General features: G+C 40.2%; 2 protein-coding genes across 14 annotated transcripts in view; one reads left to right on the forward strand and one right to left on the reverse strand.

The window, feature by feature from the left end:
- The window catches only part of FIP1L1 (factor interacting with PAPOLA and CPSF1), a 43,467-nt gene extending 33,692 nt beyond the window's left edge, over window positions 1-9,775 (forward strand). For 5 of the 6 annotated variants that reach the window (XM_054066001.1, XM_054065996.1, XM_054065999.1 and 2 more), the window contains 3 exons: window positions 4,850-5,099; window positions 8,580-8,717; window positions 9,455-9,775. In XM_054066001.1, coding sequence (XP_053921976.1) covers window positions 4,850-5,099; window positions 8,580-8,717; window positions 9,455-9,602 — 536 coding nt within the window. In that variant the 3' untranslated portion in view covers window positions 9,603-9,775. The remainder of the gene's footprint in view (window positions 1-4,849; window positions 5,100-8,579; window positions 8,718-9,454) is intronic. The other variant, XM_054065998.1, reaches the window with a different exon arrangement.
- A 151-nt stretch (window positions 9,776-9,926) lies between these two features.
- Window positions 9,927-25,435, reverse strand: part of LNX1 (ligand of numb-protein X 1) — a 157,330-nt gene continuing 141,821 nt past the window's right edge. For all 8 annotated transcript variants that reach the window (XM_054065987.1, XM_054065990.1, XM_054065988.1 and 5 more), the window contains 4 exons: window positions 21,167-21,344; window positions 19,048-19,276; window positions 12,032-12,190; window positions 9,927-11,343 (listed from right to left, as the gene is read on the reverse strand). In XM_054065987.1, the coding sequence (XP_053921962.1) occupies window positions 11,208-11,343; window positions 12,032-12,190; window positions 19,048-19,276; window positions 21,167-21,344 (702 nt within the window). In that variant the 3' untranslated portion in view covers window positions 9,927-11,207. The remainder of the gene's footprint in view (window positions 11,344-12,031; window positions 12,191-19,047; window positions 19,277-21,166; window positions 21,345-25,435) is intronic.

The following is a 25,435-nucleotide window of genomic DNA, read 5'->3' on the forward strand; positions in this document are numbered from 1 at the left end:
ACTGTGATTTAAAAAAAAATAGACTGTAATATGGACCACAAGTCACGGCGTATTTTCCAAGAACTAGTGGGATTAGAAGCAGGAGAACGAGTACTGTTGAGATATCAACACAATCTTAACCATCAAAACCTGTAACTGAGAAATCCTGAGCGATCTACCTCTCCTTTGAAAAACTGTCTAAAGATACTGGAATCTTCAGCTATCCTGTTGCAAAAGTCAATCTCTTTTTTTTTTTTTTTTTTTGTTAGTGTTATGGAAAAAATCTGAAGCTGAAAAACATGATTTTCTGGTTTTATAGTAAGAATGAACCAGAGCAGAAGTCTCATTATGTGCAATCAATTGGAAATCTACAGAACCTACAGTGAGTTTAGAACTGTTACCTAGGACAGCTCTGCTTCTTGAGCCAAAAGAGGGATAGCAATACTAAGATGTCAGCTTCTTCCTTACCTGACCCTGGGAAGATAAAAGAAACATGGAATCATAGAATGGTTTGAGTTGGAAAGATCCTTAAAGATCATCTGTAATAGTCCAGCTCCCACCTGCCACCTTCCACTAGATCAGGTTGCTTAAAGCCCTGTCCAACCTCACCTTGAACTCTTCCAATGATGGGGCATCCCAGCTTCTCTGGACCAGTGTCTTGTCACTCTTGTTGTAAAGAGTTTCTTCCTTATGTCCATTCTAAACTGAATCATTTCTGGTTAAAACCCTTGTCCTGTCACTGCAGGCCCTGGTAAAAAGCGTCTCTCTATCTTTCTTATAAGCCTCCTTTAATTATTGAAAGGCCACAATAAGTTCTCCCCAGAGCCTTCTCTTCTTCAGACTGAACAACCCTGGAGACGTGTTCTAGCGCTTTGATAATTTTTCGTGGCCTTCCTCTGTAGCTGCTCTAACAGGTCTCTATCTGTCTTGCACTGGAGCCCCAAAGCTGGGTGCAGTACTCCAGGAGGAGTATCAGACAAGTAGAAGGGATGAATCACTTCCCTTGACCTGCTGGCGGCGCATTTTGCCAGTCATTGCCCCTGTCTTAATTGCATCTGCCACCCAGCCCCATGGCTAGTGCATTTTCTTCCAGCTGACTTTTTCTGTCTCCATACTCTTTGGACCCTAGCTGCTGGGGGGAAGAAATTGCAGGGAAAGTTCTGTCCAGTTCTGGGGATAATTAATCTTCAAGACAGATCAAACATTCAGATAGCGTATCTCTCAAATATTCATTAGTCTTTAGAGAGGAGATACAAAATGACATTTTTGAATGGCTCGTAATTTCTTGAAGTGGGAGCAGTAACAAATAGTACTTGGTTGACATTAAAAGGATCCTCATCAGTTATCAAATATTTGTTGCATGGAAGCTTGTTATGTTTTCAAGAATTCTTTATGTGGGAAACAGCTGCTTTATGCTAACTGCTTTTTTGGCACCGATTGAACTGTGTTACTGAAGTTTTAGCAAAAGGGTAAAGCTGAGGCAGACAACTAAGATACATAAGTGACCGTTTTGCTGAATCTTTAACATCTAAGGCTATGCAGAGTATCGTAAGGAAAGCAATCCTAAAGTCATTAGTATGTATATTGCATTTAGTAGTAGTCTTCAATTTAGAAGGTTTTTCACTTTGGAATCTCTTTTGTTAGAATTTGCTATTCTGTCAGGTATTGTCAGGGACACAAGAATATTTCCAAGTTTTCTATTGACCTTCAGAGGTCATGGCATGCTTATATTGTTGTGGTACCAGTATTCAGAATATGGCTGTCATCATGATAACATTGAATTTGAATTCTTTAGCCGGGTTAAAAACCAATATTTACCTTTGTGTGGTTATGGAGACCAAGGAGCACAGTCTGCCTCCGTCTTGCCAGTGTATCTTGCATCCCTGTGTGGCAAAAGCTTTCATATTTGTCAGTCTATCAGCTGTGCCTGTCATAAGGATTTTTGGATCTTTAGGATCCCAGTGGCATTTATTGCTCCTGTTCGTCTTTCACTAAAATATGTTTTCCTGGCCAGCATCATACTGTCATAGTCTTTGTGTTACAATATGATTGCTGGCCAGTATTTTACCAATTGAGGCACAGTAGGATACAGATAATAATTTTAATAAAGAACTGCTAAGTATATTTAATAGTTGCTTTGGATAATAGCACTGAATCTCTAAGCTGTTGTTGTTCTAAATCAAAATGGGGGGGGGAATGAGCATATGGAACACATTGCAAAAAATACCAATCTTTATTAAGGCACTAGTCTTTCTTCTTATTCAGATTGCTAATCTCATACCTTGGTGTCTTTTCCTCATGGTCAGACATGTTTCCCCCTGCAAGCCCATTGGGATGGTTGGATACTTAAATAATAATTCTTGTAGCTTCAAGAATATGTATTTTGGTTTTGAGCTCTTCCACTGCATCTATGCAATTTCTTGAGTTTGCTCTTAAATCCTTTCACAATTCAGTGCTACCTTTGCCATCAAATCTTTGAATGTCATTGAGCTGTCAGTATATGACATTGCGTTTGGTCTGCCAGTGAAGCAACTTATATTGTAAGCTTGTTTGCTTTTTCCTCAAGCATTTCTCTGTTCTGTGCTCTAAATGTTCTTTATGGCTCATGAACTTACAAGAAATTTAGTGTTACGGAAACAATTTGAGAATCAGTATTTTTGAGGCACAAAGGTGTATTAATAGTTTGGCTTATACTGTGACACCGTGCAGCTTTAAATTTTTAAACCTTCTCCAAAACAAGACTTAAGTGTCCAAAATTATTGCCTGTTCAAAGCTCTCTCACTTCCTGTTTTAAAAAGAAATCAGAATTAAACTTTGGAAATGTCTTTTCTTTTTATAGAAATGATTGGAATATTCCAGGTAGAAATAGTAAAAGTGACAAATTGTGTCATTCTGAGTAGTAGATGCAGAGCACCAATTCATAGCAGCAAGTAAGCTTCTTGTGTGTTGTGAATAATTACTGGTGACATTCTAGGTACAAAAACATGGATAGTATCAAATAACTGGTTTATCTTAGGTTATTGGAGTGGAAATGACATAATTCTGACTGAGAATTACTGCAGATGTGTGGGAGTAACCAAGATTTATCATAAAAGTTTATACTAACATTAGTAATTATTTTGTAGTAGACGTTTAAAGTTAAACTTAAGTTTACGCTTCAGATCAGAACATTCTGGCAGCCAGTGTATTCAAATCTCGTAGACCATACGTATGTTGTTGACATACTGGCAAGTCAAGGAAATTAGCAGTCTTCAAAGTCCAGCTGGTTTTTTGCTATTTCTGGCTGCTTTCCTTAGAATAATTTCAGGTTTTGGCAGTATAATGAACAACATACTATTGTATTAGGGTATTTTTTTCTGTTAACTCCTTATTTTCTCTGTAGCCCAGAAGTGAAACAGTGTCAAGCATTTTGTTAGAGGCAAAACCTCATATAAATGCTTTTTTAAGGAATTGTAATGCTTTTCATTGCAAATATATTTTAACAATGAAGTAGTTTTTCCTGCTCCAAAGCTTGCTGAAAGGTCTTTTGTATTCCTCCTTTGGTCACTTGGCAAACTGCTATCTTAAGCTTCTGCCAAAGCTTTCTGGGGCCAGCATACCCCAGACATTGTAGACAAGGCAATCTGAACGTTGCTGTCAGGAGAAGCCACTGGTTTTATAACTCAACAGTATTAAATACGGCATCAGTAATGCACTTTACATTGCTCAGTGGATATTTTTGTTAATTGTACTATTAATGTCTCTTTGTGACACCATGTAGTCAAGTGAATATTGTTCTCATATTATAGATAATGAAGTGGAACTCAAAACAAAGGCTTTATTGAAGGCTTTGTTATCATTAGCTAGCAAAGCAGATAAGCAGAAAGTGAGAAGTCCTCTGTACTTGTAAGTCCGCTAGAGAGTGCTGTTTCCAGTTAAATACTACAGTGCTTGCCTATCGCTAACCAGGAGGCTTTCACTGGGCTTCTGGAGAGGGAGGGCAGGGCAGAACAATTGGAGCATTAAGAGTTTTAGTTATTTATTACATTGGATTTGGCAGAAAGCAATGGAGAAATATGTCCCTTCTTTCTTCCCATTGCTGGTTACCCAAAAAGCTTTGAGACAGTGTTTTGACTTTCTTCTTAACTTCTTAAGGGTATCATCTTTCAGGTTAATTTTCCGCAACTAGTATATTTTAGTGGTAATAGTGGTTGTGCTGAGTATTCATTAGAAATGGTATAAAAAAGCGTAAGTGGGAACGGTATTTCTTCTTCCCAGAATGAATTTATAGAAGATATTTCCAAACCTGCAGTTAGATTCTGTAATCGTAAAAGTATAACAAAGCATAGTATACAATATATATTAGTGAATGAGAACACTGTAACTAACACATGTTAAATACAATGACTTTAAAGGTTGAAACAAAAATACTGAAATCTAAATATAAATTTGGAAGCATCCTTTTCCCTTGTTTTTTTTTTTTTAACTGTACTTTCGGAGCTCCTGAGTTTCAAAGGCAGTTTTGTTTTCTGCTTGTTTTTGTTTTATTGCTACCTTGACACAACACTATTTGACCACATTAACTCAGATTCTCTCAGCAAATCTTTGCACAATATTTCTTTTTTCAAAAGGATTTAGGCAGTCTTTGTGATGTACATCCTGGTTCTGTACATCTTCATAACAAGTATTTAAAGGAATGCTGGGGCTTCTATTAGCATCATAGGAAAAAATCCAGAATTTGCTTAGAATTAACTTTTATGTAAAAGGAGAAAATTAGAAAATGTCATTAGACGAGGCCGATAATCATCTGTGTTTTCATGCAGAAGTAGTATTGCAATTTTCATATGGTATCTGATTTTGTTCTTTCTAATACTCACGTCTTTTTCTTTAGTCACGTTTCCGCACCTTGCAGGTTCGGCTCCTTCATGGTCTAGTCTTATGGACAGCAGCAAACAGTGGGATTACTATGCACGAAGAGAGAAGGACAGGGAACGTGAGAGAGAACGATCCCGGGATCGGGATCGGGATCGTGATCGTGAACGGGACCGGGACCGGGACCGAGACAGAGACAGAGATCGAGAACGCACCAGAGACAGGGAAAGGGAACGAGATCACAGTCCAACTCCAAGTGTGTTCAACAGGTTAGTGAAGTGTCTTAAGCATGCTGTAACTCTGCTCAAAACCCTACATCCCTAATGTACTTCAACATTAAAATTTAGTATTCAGCTCTATATTCCAAAGAGCTAGTGGGTGTGGCTTTCTCACCTTCCCTCTTTTCTCTTGGAAACTATGATTAAACTTTTAAACATAAAACAGAAGTGTAAAAACAACAGTATACATCCAGACAGGTCGTAGTGCTTTACAGGTTAGAGGTATGATTTAAGCCCTCTGTGTGAGTGAGATATCCAGCTCTCTTTGACATCAGTAGTTCTATAAATATCTGTAGAACTACTAAGTGCATTTTAATTGCCAGTTCAGTGCTAAGAGCAATGTGGTGCAACATTTGACCTTAATTAATGATGTTATTAGCTGCTAAAATGGTTAGTTTGGTCATTAGCACTGGCTGTATAATAATCTGTCCTATCTTTATTAAAACTATTATTTTAAGGTCAAGAACTTTTTTCATTTTCAGTTGGATTATGAGAATAATGGCAGATAGAGGGCTGAAAGCTACAAAAAGCTAATTGCTAAAGAAAAAAAAAAAAAGAAAAAAGTTGCAACTGTTCAGTGTTCATGCACACAAGTACAAAGCATTTAATGTTGAGCTCACTATGACTCCATAGCGCAAAGGTCTGTTGGCTTGCCAGATTTATCTAAATTTACTTTCCTCATTATTTGCTAAGCATTTTGTGGTAAACATCCTGACGCTTTTCTCAGTGTTTTTTGTTACACTTCAATTTTTGCTGAATATATGCCTTAGCTGTTAGGCAGATTGTTTTTACCAGTGGTTTTTACACTGTGGGGAGTGGGAGCACCTGGAGTCAGCATTAATTCAGTTGGAAGATGACATTTTTTGCATGATGATTGTTTGCTGAACACCCAGACTGAGTGCAAGATAGGAGATTTTCCATGTATGCAGATGTGGTGACGTCCTCTCCCATGTGCATGTACTGTGTTCCAGGGTCAGTTTCTGAGGACTCAAGACCAATCTAAACATCTGTTTCTCAGACAGCTTGATTGAAGGCCAGAAAGAAGCCTGGTCATTCAAGGGTGCTTGAAATGAACCTTAATAGCTTCCAGGCCTAGAGAAATCTCTGTGCTGCTGCCAGATATCTGTAAAGAAGGGGGAAGAGCAGGCCTCAACTTTTTTATGTGACTAAATTATCCACCATCTGTAGCAAAGCTGTTGCCACATGGCTGTGTAAGAAAACAGGAGGTCCTTAACTAGTGCAAGTTGGTTTGGGAGTCACAGAGAAGGTGAGAGAGGCTTAAGACAGAACATGCAGATGCAATTTTTTTTAAGGTTTATTTTAAATTCTGTGCACTTAAGAAAATGCAATGAAACAAGCTATAAGGGAGATAATGTGAACTATTTTAGCAGCTGCACAGATGGATTACTTTTATTTAAATTCCCTTTGTTTAAACTTAAGTGACACTGTGGTGAGATTTGGAATAAGCATAATCTTTAGCTTCTTACTGCTCAGAAATGATTGCTTTCTGTGTTTTCAGTGGTTCATTTCCAGATTAAAAAACTGTATTTGTGTTACAATATTTCTTAAAATTGTAAGAAAATGGGAGTTATTTTTATTCTGTTAGTGTAACCAAATTGTGGGTTTATAATGAACCTTCAGCTGTCTTTGTTTTATATTCTACCTTTACCCTGCTGTCCTCAGATGAAATTATGCATACATAATACAAAGTATCTCACTCTGCCCCCTTGAGAAGATGTTATCCTTTTTGGAAAGACTATGTTTTCTGCTTTGATAGTTTCAAGTCAATTAGCTACCATAAAAAATGTAAACTTTCAAATTTAATTGATACCTTACCATTTTGTGTTTCTTCCTTAGCAATTTGGGATGGGAGGAAGGCAAAACACAACAACTATGTTTCTAGGGTCCTGGAACTCAATAATCCCATGCAGCAGAGCAGAAAAGGGTCTGTCTGGCTAGAAAGCATCTACAGGAAAGGACTTGGTGTCCTGGTGGACAACAAATTGAAGAGGACTTGGCACTCCGTGTGCAATAAAAATCAAGATGCATTGAGCTGCATTAGAGTATAGCCTGTAGATGGATAATGCCACTATTCCCCTCTTATTTGGCACTTGATAACACAACAACATGTGCAAAGTACTGTGTCAGTTTTGGGACCCTTGGTATGAAAAAGAAGACAATGATGGTCTAGAGAGTCCACTGGAGTGCTGACAAGGTGGTTAGCAGGGGATAGTGTTGGTTTATCTTGAAAGTAGAAGGGTGAGGAGGATTCTTCAAGGTGGTTTTCTACTACTTAATGAGCGGTTACAGAGAAGATAGATCCAGGCCCTTTCTTCAGGGTTCACAGAGAAAGGACAAGAGGTAATAGTTAAAAGTCACAGGTAGGTGGCAGGCAAGGGGGAGGGACACAAAAAGAGTGATCAAGGAGTAAGACAGGTTGTCAGAGTGGTCGTTGAATATCCAGCCTTGGGGATACTCAAAACTTGACTAAACGAAGTCCTAAGAAACCTCACCAGGCTTCTGAGTTAGACCTTACCTTCTGGAGGGGGTTAGCCTGAGCACTCTCTGAGAAATCCCTTCCAGCCTAAATCCTTCTGTGGTTCTTGAAGGGTTTTTGAATACAGGGTAAAGTTTTGAATATAAATATCAGTTAGACATCTCTACCAAAGTGGCCTCTCCTGATTTGTGAAGTTAGTAGCTTGTAGTCTATTTTGAAAAAGTAACCAAAGATGTAGAGAATTAAGATTTTATGGCTTGAACTTGTTTTGGTGCTTTTTTGCCAGAGGTCCACAGGTAATTATGAGCCCTCTTCCACAAGTCAAAGTTTATAGTGCTTTCAAGGCTGCCCCTGTAAGGCTTTGATAACATTTGCTCAGATACAAATGGGAAGGAGATCACTGGTATAACATTGGGTACATGGCATTTAATCCTATTCCTGAAAGCTCCCAAAATACTGAGATTGGCAAACTGATTTTTTGCTTTACTTACAGTAAGGTTGTTTATTTGCAGGCATGCTTACAAGCTGTCATGGTTCCTTAGTAGTTTGCCAAAATAAGGTTTAAAAAGGAGTATTGATAATGTTCTTAACCTTTTCTAGAGTGTTTTTAAATAGTTGTGTAACACTGCAAATGCAGAATATGGGTTAACGTTAAAGGACTGAATCTCAAATTTGAAACCAAGCCCCAAGTCATAGAATCATAGAGTAGTTTGAGTTGCAACTCCCTCCCCTCCCCTCCCCTCCCCTCCCCTCCCCTCCCCTCCCCTCCCCTCCCCTCCCCTCCCCTCCCCTCCCCTCCCCTCCCCTCCCCTCCCCTCCCCTCCCCTCCCCTCCCCTCCCCCTCCCCTCCCCTCCCCTCCCCTCCCCTCCCCTCCCCTTCCCTTTATCTTGAGACTGTGTAAGAATATTTTTTTTGTATATATATATATACTGCTTAGTGTTGCTATCCTGAAACTGTCTTCTTTTTTGTTCAGTGATGAAGAACGATACAGATACAGAGACTATGCAGAAAGAAGCTATGATCGCCACAGAACAAGTAGGGAGAAAGAAGACCGGCACAGAGACAGGAGACACAGAGAGAAAGAAGAGAATAGACACAAGTCATCTCGAAGGTTTGATTTTTTTAATAGGATATGAAAGACTTGACCAGTTTGAAAAAATAAAGTAAACTTTTAAAAGAACCCTGAACAAACCGGAGTTTTACAGAAAGACTGTAAACACTTAGATGTACTATTGGAACAAGTCTGCCATATAAACTGTGGACAGACAAAAAGCAACGTTGGCCCCGAGTAACTGCATATTGAGCGATGTATGCAACAGTCTTAGTGAACAGAAATTATGAATTTGGGCATAGAAGGGTAAAAATGGTGGGACAATAATAGGTGGAGTGATGCTCACATTCAGCAGCATTAACATACGAACTCAACAGTGATTCTTAGTAAGTAAAACAACCCTCATGGTTGCTGGATAGAAATCGTTTAACTTGATACCTTTTAAGTTAGAAATAAAGTTTAGGTCCAGGGAACAGAGTCAATAAGAATTTTGAACTATTAAGGGATGACAGTAGGGGCGTGACATTATTAGAAGTATTACTATTAGAATATGGATTACAAATGTGAAAAATCACTTGTTTCCCAACAAAAAGTACAGGATGGGCGGATATATGTACCATTCCATGAAAAACTCAGTTTGGTGCTTACATCCAAGTACCGTATGGGTCGAAACAGAAGCAGGTGCGAGTTTTCAAATACAAATGCAAAGACTATTTTTTGGTACTCTGGTAATTTAATGGCACTTGAAGTGCCATGCAATTCTTTGAGGTATTTTTTTTTCCTCTCTGTTCATTTAGTAACAGCAGACGACGTCACGACAGTGAAGAAGGGGACAGCCACAGAAGGCACAAACACAAAAAATCCAAAAGAAGCAAAGAAGGAAAAGAAGCCAGCGGTGAACCTGCTCCCGAACAGGAAAACACTGAAGCTGCCCCTGTGGAATAGGCTTGTGTGATTTTTGCCTACTTGCATATATATTAGTGCCAGAAATAGATTACTATAAATCCTGTTATTTTTCTGAGTATTAAAATAATTTGTTCTTAATCTTGTTCTGTTAGTTTGAAATCAAAGGTTACTTTGTTTTTCTTGAAAATAAAAGAGAGATTTTTTCATGTTAAGATTCCTGGAATTACTTTATATTATAAGAAACAGTGAGAAAACATCTTAACAGCTAGAGGCTTCTGCTCTTTAAATAATATGTAGGCCTTTAATTCTTTGTATTCAGTTGTCTCCTTTCTTCATGAGCCAGTGGGAAGGTCATTCCTTCACTGACTTTAGAAATAGTGTACTTTCACTTTTTTATATCCCAGCATCTGGAACTGTGTGGGTTTAGTATAGCTCTTTAGAGTGTATTTGAAAAGGTCATCCTTTACTAGACACAGAAATTGCAGACTCTTTAAGAACTGTGTACAGAGGTGAAGCCAAAAAAATTAGGGAAATTGGGAAAGGTGCTTAGGCTGGTGGGTCACTGAGTGTAGTGACCATACACTTGGTAATTATATCTGGTTTGTGTGCGGGTGCGTAAGAGTGAATTAAGCTGGATAATCATCCCTGCCACCTTGCAGTGGCTTAAGAGAAAGTTCATTTTAGTCTTTGTTCTAGGGAAACAGCTGTCCTTAATCTATACCATGTTAACAAACATCCTCTTTGAATTGCTGGCTTGTGCAGGGAAAATAAAATTTTGAAACCTGGGTAGTTTGGAGAGAGGCAATGAACTATTTTAAGAAAAATTACAAGGCCATCACTACTTTTAGATTTACTCCAACCAGAACAGTATCAAGTGTGACTGGCATGGCTTTACTGCAAAAACCATACTGCCCTGTCAGGGCGCTATTTAGAAGACTTATTCAGTGGTATTAGCAGGGTTCTGGGTGCTTCCTTAGTTATTCTATATAAAAACCCTAAAATTAATAGTACTAATCAAAATATACCAGGGAAACTAAGTTGTCTGGGTTTGGATGAAAATAATGTCTGCACAAGTACACAGTTACAGTTATTTTTAATTATTTTAGAAATTTAATTCACAGTTTTACAGACTAACAAACATTACTTGAAAGTCTTGAAAATACCAGCTTCATGCTGACAATGAAAAGGTACACATAATCAAAGTGCCATTACTGTGTTGGATAAAAACTTTCACCTGATTTTTGCGACTAGAAAAATTGCAATAAATTTTTCCATAAGTAAGTCAGTCAAGGATTTCTTTTTTGTAAATCAAAATAAAGTGGGTGAGCAGGAGCAGCTGCTCCTTAAATTTCATATTATTACAACGCATTAAATATATATATAGATATATAGAAAAACAACAAAAAAAAACATTAAGAACACAGGGAAGGAAAGACTTAAGTCTGTAGCTTAAATTCCTCTGAAGTGATTTTTCTGATGCATGTCTCTGCTTTGCCTGAACTTCGCTTTTCTTGACATGCAGGTTGAAATTTCACAAACCTTTTCTTTTATAAACACATACTTAACCTCCCCAAAACACAAAGACTGATGTTCCTTTTTTTGTCTGTGTTAAATTACTTGTCATACTCTCCATGAAGACTTCTTTTATAAAAGAGTGCCAGGCCAGGACACAATCGTGAGAGTAATTTTTCCTTTCAGTTCTTTGAGCATCCTTGCCAAGCTGGCATGCATCATTCCTGATGTGTTCCTGCCATTGACAGCCAAGAGGATGTCACCACATCTGAAAAACCAAATACAAGAGAACAATTAAACAAGGTGGCTTCTTGTCTTCAATGTTTGCAAAAGCCAAAGCATGTCCTCGAGTCAGGAGGAAGAAGTAGAAATGAGTGTTACTGTTTCTTCTGTGGCTAACTAACTGCTGTTCATGAATAAGGAAATAAAGCAGGTGAAAATATTACACTTCTTTTTTTGTCCTTATGACTTTCTAACTAATTGTAGTTCTTTCAGATGGGAGTGATACATGTTCTAAACAAACTATGACTTCTTGATTGACTTAAGCTTGCTCCATGGTTCTGCATTTACTCTCTTAAACTGTATTGGTGTTTGAAGAGAAGGTTGCTGGTTGGGTTTTTCTGAGCTGGTGATGTGAGAAAGCTGCTCTGTGCTGACATGCTTTGTACCACCCCAGAGATCAAACTGACTTCTCTTTACTTATTCATGTACTAGTGATTGCTAGACATCTGAAAGCATTCTACCATGAAGGCAAATCTGTTGAATTTCAGGACGCTTATGTCCTATTTCCAGATAGACTAGAGTTAGTTCCGTATCAATGAGTCCTTTTTCCCCTGTCTACACTGTCTTCATGAAAACTAACAAGTTGGGTTTTTTAAAAAAAAAAAAAATCACCACAAATGAACTAGATGAAAGACATAATCAAATGCTATTTTTCATTAGTTAGTGACCATTACCTAATTCTGCCATCATTATACGCTGGTGTTCCCCCAACAATGGATTTGATAAAGAATGGTTTGTTCCCAGTATGTTCTTCATAACCTCCTACAATGCTGAAGCCAAGACTTCCAGATGTATTTCTTCGTAATACAATTTCTTTGTAGCTGTACAGATACCTGAAACAAAACGGTCTAATTAAAGGTCCTAAAGTTAACTTTATATTCTGATGAATCTGCCTCTTCATACACCCGCAGAATGTTTTGAAAATGCAAAATAGGGCCGAGGTCCCACTATATTAGACACCTAGACTTGTCTTCTCTTTTTGTGGTGCTTCTTTCCACAACCAATTATCCTGAAGGCAAAATTACTTGTTAATCTTGGGGTTAAAATATTAAATAATTTGTTTCATAGGGTATGAATTTATGCAAATGACTCAGTTGCAGTTGAAAGTGATAGAGAAAAACACTTGACTGAGATTGGATTTAATATTTGTAAACTGTCGTTCCAGAAATTGTATTTCACTTACCTTGTACAGTCTAGCAACTTGTTTTATCTTCCAGAAAAAGCCTGTATGTGACTAACTGTGCCAAAAGTGGTCAGGCATTTATTACTGTGATGCATGTCAAGGCTAAATAATTTCAAGGCCAGAATTATAAGAATCACAGAGGTGACACAAAGAAGAGTATCAATGGAAGGGCTTTTTTCCTGAGCTTTTCTTGTCAAGTACTGTGGTAAGTCACAGCATGGAAGACAAAAGAAGCCTGTCCATGTCAGTGCTTTGGAGAACAGAGACTGGTGTCAAGAAGATAGCTTGTCCTCACGATAATGATTAACACAAGACTTTATGGTAAGAGAACTGAAATCTTCTCCCTCCTTATTTCACGTTACCAAAGTTATGCTGAGTCAAAGCTCAGCTGAAAGAAAGAATAGGGGATGGTGAGAGTGGTAAGGTTAGAGTCTTACACTTCCCTATTGCTCTAACTACGTTAATACCTTCTTTGTTTCTTTTTTAACTAAGCAGGAAAAAAACCCACCCAAATTAATTGCATTAGTTACCCAGCAATAGAAGTCAGTTTCTAGTACTTAATCCACTTACTGTTAGTGATGTACCTAGGAATGGTTGAAGAGCTTGAAAATCCTTTTGCTATTCCAAATCTACATAAAGCAACTATTACAAGCTTTATTCAGAGACTCTGTTGTTGTCTAAGAAGGAACTGATAGCCCTGTAGAAGTATAAATAACTTTATCTTAAAGACCAATACATCTAGATTTTTAAAAAATGTGTTTGTCAAATAATGCCTTTGCTGTGTTTCACTGCAGGATTTTATAGTAATACTATATTAGTCCCCTAGGACCCACAAATATTCACCTGCTGCCAGGATGGTAGGTGTATAATATTTGCTCAAAGATTCACTGGCTGCTAATGTAAGAACCAGGTGACATTTGCCTCTTTCCTTAGCAGCCAGGCATTATTACTTTACCATCTGTGGACTTCTTTAATGTGCAAAATCACTTAAACCCTCTATGTCTGATGGTACTTGCCAAGGTCATGACAAAACAATGCCAGGATTTGGTTATTAGTGCTATTACCTAGTGTGATTTTAGGGGACAGGGGTCTCTGCTGCCTGGTGCAATGCCCACTGCTTTAAGGAGGACATAGCTGAATTTGAAATGTAGTCAAATAAATCCATAGAATAATGCCATAGAAAAGAAAGAGCTGAGCAGGTAGAGACGAGAATAAAATGTAGGGAAGACAAACAAGACTTGCATGCATTCTGTACATACAGTCTGTAAGGTTATCAATTACATGGTCTCTGTCAGTCCAGAAAGCATAAATACATATTTGCTGCTAAAGTGTATGCTAAATTTAAGTTAAATAGACATGGTATACTAGCATTAGGATTATTCTCTCTCCCACAGCAGAGGAAAAACATGGAAAGCAAGAAGCATTAGGGAGAAATACTCTGCCCTTACTCCAACCCTCTGCACTGCCGGTCACCTCACCAAAGTGATGGGGCATAATCTGCGGTGACAACAGGGCCATGGAGACCAGGAGGGTGGGAGGAGAGGTGTTGGAGTGAAGCTGAGCATGAAAAAAAGAGAAGGAAAGTTTACCCAAAATTTTTATACGTTTGTCATCTTTGGTTCCTAATACCCGAATTGATACTTATATGTTTTAAATTAAATTCCTCAAGCCAAGTTTACTTTGTCCACAGGAATAATTAGTGATTTCCCTGTCTTTAATCCATCAGTTTTTTCACTCTCATTCTTCCCATTTTCTCTTGACTTAACTGAGGGTGTCGAGTGAGGAGTTGTGTGGGTGCTTGGTACAAGCCAGGTCCAACCCATCACAGTGACCATAGCTAGAGACTGACTCTTGATGGGGTACACGTCTGGGTGGTGTTTATGCCTTTGAAATGATGTTGCCTTATCTCCATCCTATGGGACATAAGGTATAAAAAGTGGTGTTGCAACATCCGTCAGGTATGCATTAGTGCTGTCAGAAATGAGACAAGGATACTGGGAGGCAGGACACACAAAGCTCAGCTGTGTGTAACACAGGTACTGCTTGCTCCCAGCAGTTTAGTATGTAAGCAGAGATGTCTGTTCTGCCTGAGCAAAGAGCAGCTCAAAGGGAGTTAATTCATTTGGGTCTGTTTATGGCTGTGTAGTAATAAAGACAATCTAGAAATTGCCACAGAGAGAAAATGAAATAAGTACTTGCGTCATCTGAAGATGCTTAGTGTGTTTGAGTAGATTACTTTTCTGCAGTAACAAAAGCCCCAGCCTGTATGTTTTGACCCAGTTACACTGCCATAACCCACTAAACTGCAGCCAGTCCAAGGAGAACTGTTTGCTGGCTTGGAAGAGAGCAGCTCGCGCTCTCCTGCTTCTATCTGTAAATATTCCAAAAGCTGAGGACAAGGGGTAATTTATGTGTGAACTTGCCTCAGATTCAAGATTTGAGGATAAACAGTGTCTAGACACCAGGTCCTATCGTAAGAAATAATACAACTGAGCATCAGTTACTGATGCATGAGGAATTTAAGAGTGCCTGTTTTCCAGTAGTTAAATGTACAATTCCCTGCTGCTTCTCATGAAGAGACGAATAGTGAGTTGTCTTATGCTCTGGAAATGAAAACCAGCCTGAGTTCAGGAGGACTTCAGCAATAACAGCAGACAAGACAGTGTCCACACACAAGTGGCAATGGAATACAGTAATATTTGAGAACTCCCATCAGAGCCCTACAGCTTGGATGGAGTTAATGTTGGGCAGTTTCTGCCATAATTCCATGTTTTACATTCAGTTCTACCTCTGGTTTGCAGAATGACTTTGGCCACCTCCTGTCTTTCTAATCTCACTTTGCAGATGAAGAAAAGTACTCATGTGAAGTACTAATGTTTGTAAATGTTATGACAGGATGATCTATGAAGTATTTTTAAGTGCTAAATGAGGGAAGGAAATGTGAGGAGAGCAAAGAAAGAAGAGCAGAAAAACCCCAAGCAAAAGTAGAAGAAACATCATGGGGCTGGGGAAATGCCTTTCGCCAGCTGCTCTGCGTTATTTTCTTGGTGTATGCTTCACAACATTTCCCTCCAACAATAAAGGCGACCTGTCTTCCTCAACAACAAACAAATGAACCACTCTGAAATAAGTCTTCAGGCAGGAATGCTTAAGGTCCTGCATCACTGCTTCCTCCCCACGCCCACCTTGCAGCCCGTCCGCCCACATGCAGGCCAAGTTTTGACAGATGTCAAATGCACATGTGTGTCTATTTTATAACCCTCCACATATTGGATTGTACTACAGAAAGAACAGAGGAGTTGTTTATGTATTATCAAGCCGTATAAAAGTGACCAAAGCAAATTTTACGATCTCCCAAGAAAAGGGCCAAAATTTAAGTGAGAGCTGCTAACATTAAACTATGCAAGACAGCTTTTCCAAGGCATTGAGCTTTGGTGTGAGGAGGCAGATAGCCTGTCTGATTTCTGTTGCTACTGACTTGACCAACAAAAATGGTGTAATTCCCTAACTCTCAATATTTGTACCTCTTTTCTATGCCCATCACTTTATCAGGCATGCAGTCCTTGGGAAAGGGACAATTTCTGTGCTAGTATGGAGAATTAGGCATCTACAGTACACCAGCCTCAAAAGTGAGAAAGGTACCTTCAGTTGTGTGAGTATTGTTGATGTAAGCCTGTTTTCTACTTCATCAGTCATGGACAGAGGTTTTTACACATTCTCCAGTGTTTAGCACAGCTCAGCATGTTTTACAGGACCATCCTTTATGAGATTTTCATCAGAACTCCATGTTTTTGGAACACAGAAGGAAAAGCTCTCCTCTTCCCTTGGTTTCCTGAGCCTGAGCATCCCACTCTAAGTCACACTGTCAAGCTGCCTCTGCACTCCCTGCTTTTTTTGCTGTGAACAGATATTCGTGCTGCACTGCCACAGCTTGTCTAGAGCCCCATCTTTCCCTTCTTGACAGAATTTACAGAATCCACCACCCAGACTGTTCCTGGCCTATTGGTTTTACTGCCTTTTCTCTTTGTTCAATTTTTCCTATTTAGGTGTGCCCCATCCTGCCCATCTTCCCAAATACCTTCCATGATCCTGTATAGCTGTGATTTTGACATTTCTACTTTTCCATCAGCTATACTAAACCTTCTTAGACTTGTGCACATTGGAGCAGTCTGTCTGGTAAATGGTATGGCTTTACTAATGGCAACACAGTTTTAAGGTAGGTGAATCTTCACTACCTTGCCTATAGTTGCACATCAGGCACCTTTACCAAGATGAACCTGTCAGACATATTTGAACAAAGAATAATTTTCTCTAACCGCAGGGGAAACTTTGTGAGATTGCTGCCAATAACATGTGATCTAGTGGGATATGATCCTTGCCAAAAGCAAACTGAAAGCTAGATAGAGAAAGGTTAAATGCTCATACTGGAGGGAAATTAGTTAATATGATACTAGTTCTGGTGAGAGATCCTGCTGAAGGACTTCCAGATGTCTGATGTGGGCCCTGGAGAATCTGTACAAGAGTAAGAGGGTAAATGTGCTCAGGCTGGGAAAGACTGAAGAGCCTGATAGTATCCAATGAGTGAACCCAAACCTGAGCCTCTTGCTCTTACTCAACAAATGAGCTTCTAATAGGGATAAAGGACACCTTTGTTACTGTCACATCTAATCAGTGTTTGTCCCTGTCCTATGCTGATGCTCAGAGCAGCGTACCAGCTCAGCATACCAATCCCTCTACTTTCCTTTGGCAGCAAAGTGCATGCTGTGCTCTGTGCACAGGGTTCTAGCTGGGGAGGGAGCTGTGAGTTCCTGTCTTCAGCCTTGGTGATACAAGGGGTGATTTTCCTTCAGTCCTAAAGGGTGGGAATGGCTTCACACCTGCAGCTTTTCGGAGCGGGGCATATAGAGTGGGCTTAGACACTGCTTTTAAAATGGGAAAACCACCTTTTCTTCCCAAACTGCAAAGTGGAGCTGACTGATGTGAACCCTGAGAGCAAGCCTGCAGTACTGTGGAGCTTTGTCCTTCATCTCCGTTACCTTGCTGAGGACAAGGGACATTCAGGCAGCTGCAGGTAGGAGATGACAACCAAGCAGCTCAGGTTTTCTATACAGCCCAGCAAACGTGGGCAGGATGCAATTATGTGAGGCCATGTCACAATGGATGGTAACTGAAGATTCACCCTTGCAGACTACAGGATCTGTGAGGCCTCTGCTCTCTGTAGGGAGCATTACACACGCTCTGGTGCCTTCAAAATGCTGCTGGTCAAACTCAGGGGAGCAGAAGCAGTGAGCAGGAGTAAGGACCTCTCTGGGCCTGCCGGTCTGCAGTGAGACTGGGTGAGAAAGTTTTACCATTGCCTGGGGTAGTAAGATATGGGCCATCCTTTTACTGCTTTTTCTTTTTACTGCTTTTCTTTCACAGGAATAAGGACACAGTTCTCTCCACTGGAGTAGGAACCTTTCCTCTGTGCGTGACAGACACACAGCCTGCCTTCTGCTCTTGCAGTGCTTTAGCATATGTCACGCAGTTGTTAGCCCAATACCAAGCCCCAAACACATCTGGCACTCACAGCAGACCTTGCTAGAAGGTGAAGGAGCTCAAAACAGCTCAAGCCAGAAGGAGGGAAAGCATCTAACCTGCTATGTGAGTCTGAGAAATAAAGACCTGAAACTGTGCCTGGAGCAAGAGCCCACCTGTTCTGCAGACCACCTTTTCATGCCCTCCCATAAAAGAGGAGGAAACACTCTGAACTGCTGCCAGGGTTAGGAATGTGGTCAAAAATAACTTGTCAGCTAAATTCTTAATTCCTTAAAATTGAATACTAGTTTCAATTGTATGATGCTAGCTTTGCATACTCGCCTATCCACAACATGTCCTCATTTGATACTTTACAAAATGTCGCTGAAGCTGTAGGTATGCGCCCGGCACACTGAGTTGGTTTGGGAGAACTTAATAATATGTGATGTGGCTTTTATTATCCTTACTGAAATGACAACACAGCTGCTTCCTGTGTATGACAAATATACTACTTTCAGTCGGGGGTGGGGTTAAAAGAGGTGATTCGGAAATACTGGCCAACTGCACGCACTTTGCAACATCTGGGCAAAGTCAAACAATTCAGTTGGATTTGGCTAAGAAGGAAGGCTGTGCAGCTTGAGAGCTGCAGGAGGGGTAGCTCTGCCTTTTGTAGGGTGATCGAGCCTAGACACCAGTTCAACAAGCTCCTGTGTCTCTGCAAACTTTGCCTTTACACTTCCTAAGTGCCAGATATGTTTTCAAGGCTGGATTCAGGACCCTTTCTTCCCTTGCAGGGGGAGATACGTGTCTGTTTTTCCATGTACTCATGCTCCTTTACAAAAGGGAGGTATTTAGAGCCAAGTCTGCGACAGAGCCTGGATTTAATTAAGATGTCAGTGCAATGAATCAAGCCAAAAAAAAGAATTGCCAGAAAATATAAATCTTTTCTCCCATTCCCCTTCAGTGAGAGGATGCAATCTGTGGACTTACCGTGGCAGCCCCAGCCACATAACCCAGGAAGGTGACCACTCGCTGCTCTCAGAGGTTGCCTGTGTGGCCTCAGGAGGAAGAAGATGGCCCCACTCCTCCTGGGCTTCACATGCTCTCATCTCCAGGGCTTTGAGCACCACCGATGAGTTGGTGTTTTTCAGCAGGGCGACGGCCTCGCTCCGGCTGACCCCTGTCAGGTCAATCCCATTCACGTTCAGGAGGATGTCACCTGAGACCAATAAAACGGGTGATAAAATACCCTGCAAGTGTTTCCAGGATTCCCTCTCCACCCCCACAAACAAGCCAGTCAAAGTCAAGGCCAAGAACTTGGTGCATGATGAGGCTGTTTGTTAATCCTATCATTTAACACGGATGTGAAGCATATGCTAGTAAACACGCCACAGGGATAGGGGAGGAGTTAGATCCCCGTACACAGGGTCACTGTCAGGCTGGATGGAGGCTTTAGTCATGGTTTCTGGTCAAGTCATGTCCTGCACCCAGAGTCAGATGGCACAGCCAGCATCCTGCTGTACCAAAAATCTTTAGCGTGGGCACCTGATGTTAGTACAGGTCTCTGAATCCCACTTACAGATAACAACTTTTGTACTCAGCCTGAGCTTGAAACCTGAAATCTAAAAGCCTGAAGGTCGTTTTCTCCCAGCACTCTCAAAATTGAGCAGAGTCACTCTAGCTGCCTCTTTATGAAGTTAGCTTTGCAGAACAATGCATTATTATTATAATGTTAAAGCCTATTTGAGTGGCTGCAAGCCAAAATATGAATAAAACATACAGAAGTATGCTTTATTTATAATGTACGCACAGCAGCTTCACAGAAAAATGCAAAGATGACCTCAATTACTACAGGGAGAACAATAAAGACATCATTAATGTCATGCAATCAGCAATGGTGCCAAATGCTCGGCCACCCTCCATGGCAGGCACTGAAGTCAGGGCTTCCCTAGGTGCCCTCTGCGCTTTGCTTGCACACTCCTCCAGGCAAGGGTTGTATTCTCTGGAAGTCCAGACAGCACACCATGAACATTAACCTCTTCTTGTGGTCTGTTCCAGTGAGACAGACAATAGCCTAAGGGCTGCTCTTAACTGGAGAAGCTTATTGCACTGTTATAACATCACGTATTCATTTGTTTCTAATTTTATCAAATTAACTACGCTAAATTTTCCATGCAGTCTTATGATGAGTATTTTTTGGAAAATGTATCCCACTAGAGGCAGTCATTTCCCAGCAGAGGGAAAGGGAAAACCTAATGGTTTGCTCCTGTTTTCATTCTTACATGGGTTCTGATGAGCAGCCATAGCTCCTGCAAAGCAGAGGTTGCCATGCATGCCAATGCCGGGTGCTGCGACCTACGTTTGTGGGGCTTGGCTGGGCTGCAGCTGTTCTGCTGCACTACTGAGTGCCTTCACTTCCCTGAAACTCAGGATTTCCCTCCGGCTTCTGGGTTGTGACTGGTCTGAAACTGAATGAAGGGCAAGGGGATGGGGAGCTGTATAGTAAGTGAATGCAGAGTACCGAGGCACTTGGCTTTTGGAGATGTGACATCCTGAAAATGGAGAATTTCACCATTACTCTACTGCCTACCTATTCCTGAAAAAAACACTGGTAAAATATGCTTCTTTTCTTACTCTAAAGGCTTATTCATGCAGGAGAGAAACTATTAATTTTATCATTCTTACATTGAGAGCCAGTGTTTCCAGACACAACACTGAGCCACAGGGCACTAACCTTTTTTCATATATGATGGGGAATCTGCTCCTTTATTTCTTTCAAAGCCATGAATGATATGGCAAACAAGAACAAAAATTTACATTAAAAACTCATGAAGGTTGAACAATGAAGATTTCAGTAGCTATAAGATGGTGGTGTAACATCATTTTCCTGTGAAAAAGTGGGGTTTTTTTCCTACACCCCACTCCATGGAGATGGTTACTGCTGCATATTACACCTTTTCTGGAGCTGACTTGAGAGCCTCTAATCTGACTCATCCCAAAATCTCTGGGGTGGCTGAAGATGTCAAGTTGTGATGCTCTTTCACTATCTCTCTGTTTTTCAGAGGAAGCCTTTGACTTAAAGCTGCCTTTCAAACTCCCCTCTTCTTACCTGTTTTTATTCTGCTGTCTCTGCTGATAACTCCTCCAGGTTCGACACTTATCACATAGATAGGCAAATCCCATTCCCGGTTAGATGCCCCGCCTGCTACAGTCATTCCCAGCGATTCTGTGTGATCTTTCCGGACAGCCACCACCTTCTCATGACAGGTGACAGCGTGAAGGGTGCTCTGTGATGGAGAAAAGAGCAACAACAAATACAGTGAGCATGGGGACCTCCCTGACAGCTTAGGAGCTTTCTGCTGAAATTATTATTTGTCAAGGGAATACCAAAGCACTTCACAGCCGTCTTGCCATGCCCAGCCAGATGGCAGGCATGACTCTCGAGGTCTAAGGCATCTGTGGAGTCAGAGCTAGCACCAAGATAATCTGCGCTTCAGTAATTATTCAAGCACTGCTTCTGCCAATATCAAAAGTGTTTTAAAATTGAGGCTAATAAAACAAGGCCTTGAAATATAAATAAGGAATCTGATTTTTTTTTTTTTTTTTTTTAAAAAAAGGGTCTTATTTGTCTTAATATCACTAGTTGTCCTCATATTTTTGACTATCAGGTCATAGTTCTTACATTGCTAATTGCAGTCTAAACATCATCTTAATAATCATAGTTAATGAGAAATGGTCCCCCCTTTTTAAAGGAATAAAACTTTTTGGGACAGATGAGAAGGTAGAGACTTTATTTTACTCTTCCAGATTTCTGTATAAGTTACTGTCGAGAATACGTTTAAACAATATATGCTTCTATTCAGGAAAAGAGAAGGACATTTATAGAGTGAAGAGCCAGCAGTTTCCAGAGTAATTTTCCTAGTGTTTGTGCTTAAAAGGCCACTTTGGGACAGCCACCTCTACTGTCTGATATCAACGATCCCCCTATTTTCCTTCCTGAACAGGGCAAGTTACATGCACACCACTGGCCATGCAATAACGAGTGTATAAGTGAGAGTGAATCAGCTCACAGGTGGCCTCAGGGCTGAAAGGCAATACAAGCTCCAACAAAACCTGTGAATTGCATGTCATGGTTACAACACATCCAGCGCTTACAGAAGAGTTTGAGGGATAGGATGCTTCTCCAGAAAACCTGAGTTTAAATGTTAATTGCTTTGATTTCCATCAGCTGTGCTCTTGACATCAGTTCCCGAAGATCCCAGCCCCTTTTGCAGGAACAGCACCATCCATTCCAGGTTCATATGTAGAAATAATAGCATGCTGCTAAATACATTTCAAGTGAATATTAACTCCCCCCCTACATACACTTTTTCATCCACAAACACAGCCTCACATTTATAACATGCAAAAATAAACTATAAATTTAATTTAAAGCCACATTAATTTCTTCCAAGAAATCTGATATCCCACAAAAAACATTATACCTCAACTCCTGGGCCAGCTGCTCCTGCAGTGACAAAGATGGATGAAGAAAGACAGCAGCAATAAGTTTTTATGGAAGTAGGGCAGGTTATATCTTTGGTTGGTTTTTTTTTTTTGGAAGGTCTGTTTGGTGGAGCTAACTCCACATCAGGCTTTTGGTGGTGCAACTTTGACCACAAAATCCAAAATGTTTTAGTAGCTTAGCAAAGGATCTCCAGAGGCTTCAGCAGAAAGGTGGGTGTTGCCACAATGCTCCAGGAGCAAAGAGGCAAAGAGCTCAATGGAAAAGGTCTTCTCTCAGTCACTGGGACACAGAATAAAGTGATACGATTGTTTGGACATAGCACAACTGATCCATGCAGAGCACGGGGACTGTGTCAGAGTAATTTGGCTTATGGATCTCAAATAAACCCAAAAGTTTATGAATGTTTTACATTTGCTTTTAAAAATATATACATTTTCTTGTCCAGATAATTTTAACTTGTCACTAAGGTACAAATGCTTTAAATTTAGTGGTTCTATCTTTATGCAAAGCAAACTTAAAGTTTCATCCATGTTTGTAAAAAAATGTTTCTGATTTTTTTTTGGAAAGGAATGGTTTTTTCATTAGGAAAAGACTACTTCCTGAAAAACCTGGGATAGGGGCACTACTAACTTTCACATAAATGCTGTCTGAAATTTTGTAGCAAAACATGAAATTGGAATTAGACTTGCAGCTCCAAGTGTCCAGAGCAATCCTGTTACTTATGCAGCATCCGTCATATCTCAGACACAAAAAACATTAGCTGATGAATTAGCTAATGCTCTGCTTTGGGGAAATCAACGCAGAGAGAAGCATATTTCAAATCACTGCTTGTTAACAAATTGTCCTGTTAAATTTCAATGAAGAATCATAAAAGTACTGGTACTTATATGCTCAGCCATCTAAGACTCATTTTCCTTTACTCTTCCATATACGTCATTTTTAACGTGGTTGCAGATAGAAAGGAATTGTGTCGACTCAACTGAGACAAAGGCAGTGATGAAAGGAAACTAAAGCCTTTCTTAGTAAACACACGTAGAGCTTTCTTGGAGGTACAACTGATAACCGAGTAAAACAGTTAAAAGGCAATGTTTATCAGTGACTGCATTCTCTTCTAAACAACTGTCCTTCTCTGTCATTTTGAAGTGACCTCAGAGTTCAGGAGAAGAAAAACAAAACACTTCATCTCCTTTTTTAAATTTTTTATTTTCTGTATTTACTGTAAAATAAATATTTATAGCAGATTAGCACAACACCGAAGCCATGACACATGTTTTGTGGGCAGAGGACATAGCTGTGCCTGTTTGGAAAACATACTTCATCTGAAGGCTAACCTGCTTGTATGGTCAGAGAATGTTGTCTGCTTGAGCAACAGGGCAACAGATTTCTTTTAAGTATTACGCAATTTGTTAGAAAGGAGAACACAATTCCAATTAAAAATGAGTGCTATTTAATTAATGTCAAAGCTCCCACTCACTTCAAAGAAACCAAATCTGGCCCGCTTAGGCATTACAGCCCAGCTTCACAGCCTCAGCTGCACAAGAAAGTGTTTCTGACATATCTTTTCTGAATCCAGGCAGCAACCAGAAAAGATTGAGCTGTGCCTCCCCTGTCTTCATACACAGGAAAACAGTTTGGTGAGAGCCCGTGCAGAAGCGATCTCTCAGCACACCACACACACGGCATGGTTGCCACCAGAGAAGGATGGGGTTACTACAGACAGTCCTCCTCTTTCTTCAGCACCGTGTTGGCTGCATGGCTGATTGCCTTTGGCATTGGCCTGAAAAAAAGACACATCCTCCCCCTCTTTTCAAACGGAAGTCATGAGGGCAACAGCTTGGCCAAATGTGGTTCCTGAGCCATTGTATGAGCAAGAAGACTGCTGGAAGCTCGAGTTTATTCTTGGCGCTGAATACAGCCAAGGCTTGAGAGCAATTTCAGCCCACATTTACAGACATGCTCTACAGCAAGAGCTGATTACCTCAAAGAAAGCATTCCTGACCTGCTAATATCACGTCCTGAATTAAGATCAGTAGGGGAAAAAAAACCACCTTAAAATTAATCAGGATTCTACTAATTTAGTAATCTTTCTATCAACCATCACAATAAAGAAATCCCATTGATAGCTGCCAGCAGCAGACTCATCAAACCAGACACACATAGGAAACTCCTTTCACGGCAAAGTATGGTCAATAAACATTGCTTCGTTTTTGAGCAGGAGCATGCACTGCATTACGACACTGTTTGGACTAGAATTGCAAGCATTACTCCTACACTAATGTCTATTTAGAAACAAATAACTTTCCACGTCTGCCAAAGCCTAGAATTTAGAGATCTTTAATTGCAAATGATATTCAGTTAAACCTTCAGCAGAAAGAGCATGAGAAATTATAACTAATACACTCATACCCTATAAAAGGGCAAATAACTCTCCCATAACGATTGTATCAGATCAGAAGCCTACAGTGCCTGCAGACCATGTCTACCAGCTGTACTGATCTATCGCCAAAGCAGTTTCTCTGATACAAGCTCTCCACCGCACACACACAAAGATAAAAGGTGGTAGGAACAGCTCAGAATTTTTATTTTTGCCTGTGATCTTTCCTGGAAAGTGCCCAAACAGTGGCATTGGGCAGAAACCCACATCAGCATGGCCATGCATGCACTTATGTAGCACCCATCTCTTCTGGCAAACTGGAAATCCCCCTAAAAGACATGGCCTATCCAACAGATGATGATTCGTTAATCTTTAAAGGATGGTTGCAAGGTCAACATTGGCATCACACCTACCCAAAATAATATGCAATTTACCAAGGATTCCCATCTAACACCTCTCAGTACAAGAAGAGAAAGTGGGGATCAAGGGCAGTGTAC

Source organism: Cuculus canorus, chromosome 4 (assembly GCF_017976375.1).
Source record: "Cuculus canorus isolate bCucCan1 chromosome 4, bCucCan1.pri, whole genome shotgun sequence".
NCBI classification, from domain to species: domain Eukaryota; kingdom Metazoa; phylum Chordata; class Aves; order Cuculiformes; family Cuculidae; genus Cuculus; species Cuculus canorus.